The sequence below is a fragment of the Etheostoma spectabile genome, chromosome 23 (assembly GCF_008692095.1).
Source record: "Etheostoma spectabile isolate EspeVRDwgs_2016 chromosome 23, UIUC_Espe_1.0, whole genome shotgun sequence".
Taxonomy (NCBI): Eukaryota; Metazoa; Chordata; class Actinopteri; order Perciformes; family Percidae; genus Etheostoma; species Etheostoma spectabile.
In genome coordinates, this window is record NC_045755.1 from 9,295,021 (window position 1) to 9,296,111 (window position 1,091).

Genomic DNA, 1,091 nt, shown 5'->3' on the forward strand with positions numbered 1-1,091 from the left:
GATCCATCAGCTGATAACTCTTTCTCCAGCTTTGATCAGTCCAAGGCAGGATAAAGTGAAAAAGTGATTTTTTATTTTTTTTTCATAATATGGGCACTTTAAAAGGCTGCATTACAGTAGAGTGATGTAATTTTGTGAAAACACTAGACTGTTCTAGCTGTTCTATTATTTGCCTTTACCCACATAGTTATTATAGCAACATAGCTGTTGATTATTTATCAAAATTCTCATTGTGTGCTCATTTTGTGAAAGCACCAATTGTTAACCCTACAACATCCCCACAATAGTGATTTTGAGGAATTTGGTCCAAAATATTGGGATATTTGATTTTCTCCATATGGCCCAGCTCTAGCGCTGTCTTACTTTGGTCCTCCACACTCCACCGCCGAGGCTTTGACCACCGGCAGCGGCTGGAAACCGACCGGCTCCACACTGAGCGTGTTCTGCTCCACAGCTTCCAAGATGGCCGAACCGAGCTGAGGAGAGAGCAGGAGAGGACAATGGGCCTTCAAGGAAAGGTTGGAAAAGTGGACAGTACAGTGATGGAATAAAGACTAACTTTGCAAGACGTACTCTACTAGGTCTACAGTAGGGATGGGAACTTTGATACTATCAGGATATGTTGCCTGTCGTAACAGTGGTAACATGATACAGCAATCCTGCAAAGCTCGACATTGCAAGAAAAACCTCCACGATACATCACGATATCTGGGAGACTGAAGAAGGAAACATACCCCCCCACACCCCCAAAATTTGGTTTTGGTTTTGAGTGGTGTGAAAGCTCATTTGAACTCTGGCGCGGACCAAACAACCGAACTCTCGGGTTGCATCCAAGTTCTCTAGAGTTTGATTTAACACCAAATCCGCTGTCTACACCGTGTTATCCTCCTGCTAGAGTTAGCATCCAACAGGCCTCAACAGGGCCAGTTTTAAATGTTTTTTCAGCCCTTAAACATGGGCCAAGCCATGTGCCAGCCAAAAGAGCCCACTGTTGCTTAGTTACCAATGCACGATAGCTTTTATACTCTTGAACTGCAGCTCTCCTGGCTCACTTTGCTCCTTTGAAAGCCGTCGATCTCTCTCTCTCTCTC

General features: G+C 44.4%; 2 protein-coding genes across 22 annotated transcripts in view; one reads left to right on the forward strand and one right to left on the reverse strand.

Moving 5' to 3' along the window:
- Positions 1 to 1,091, forward strand: part of nrcama (neuronal cell adhesion molecule a) — a 1,100,153-nt gene that overhangs the window by 919,376 nt on the left and 179,686 nt on the right. The gene's annotated exons all lie outside the window — the stretch shown is intronic.
- The window catches only part of LOC116673011 (rab-3A-interacting protein), a 19,483-nt gene that overhangs the window by 4,287 nt on the left and 14,105 nt on the right, over positions 1 to 1,091 (reverse strand). For 5 of the 7 annotated variants that reach the window (XR_004327709.1, XM_032505098.1, XM_032505095.1 and 2 more), the window contains one exon: positions 364 to 506. Coding sequence is in view for 6 of the 7 variants with exons in the window: in XM_032505098.1 (XP_032360989.1) it covers positions 364 to 506 (143 nt within the window). In the remaining variant the exon portion in view is untranslated. The remainder of the gene's footprint in view (positions 1 to 363; positions 507 to 1,091) is intronic. The other 2 variants (XM_032505097.1, XM_032505096.1) reach the window with 1 other exon arrangement.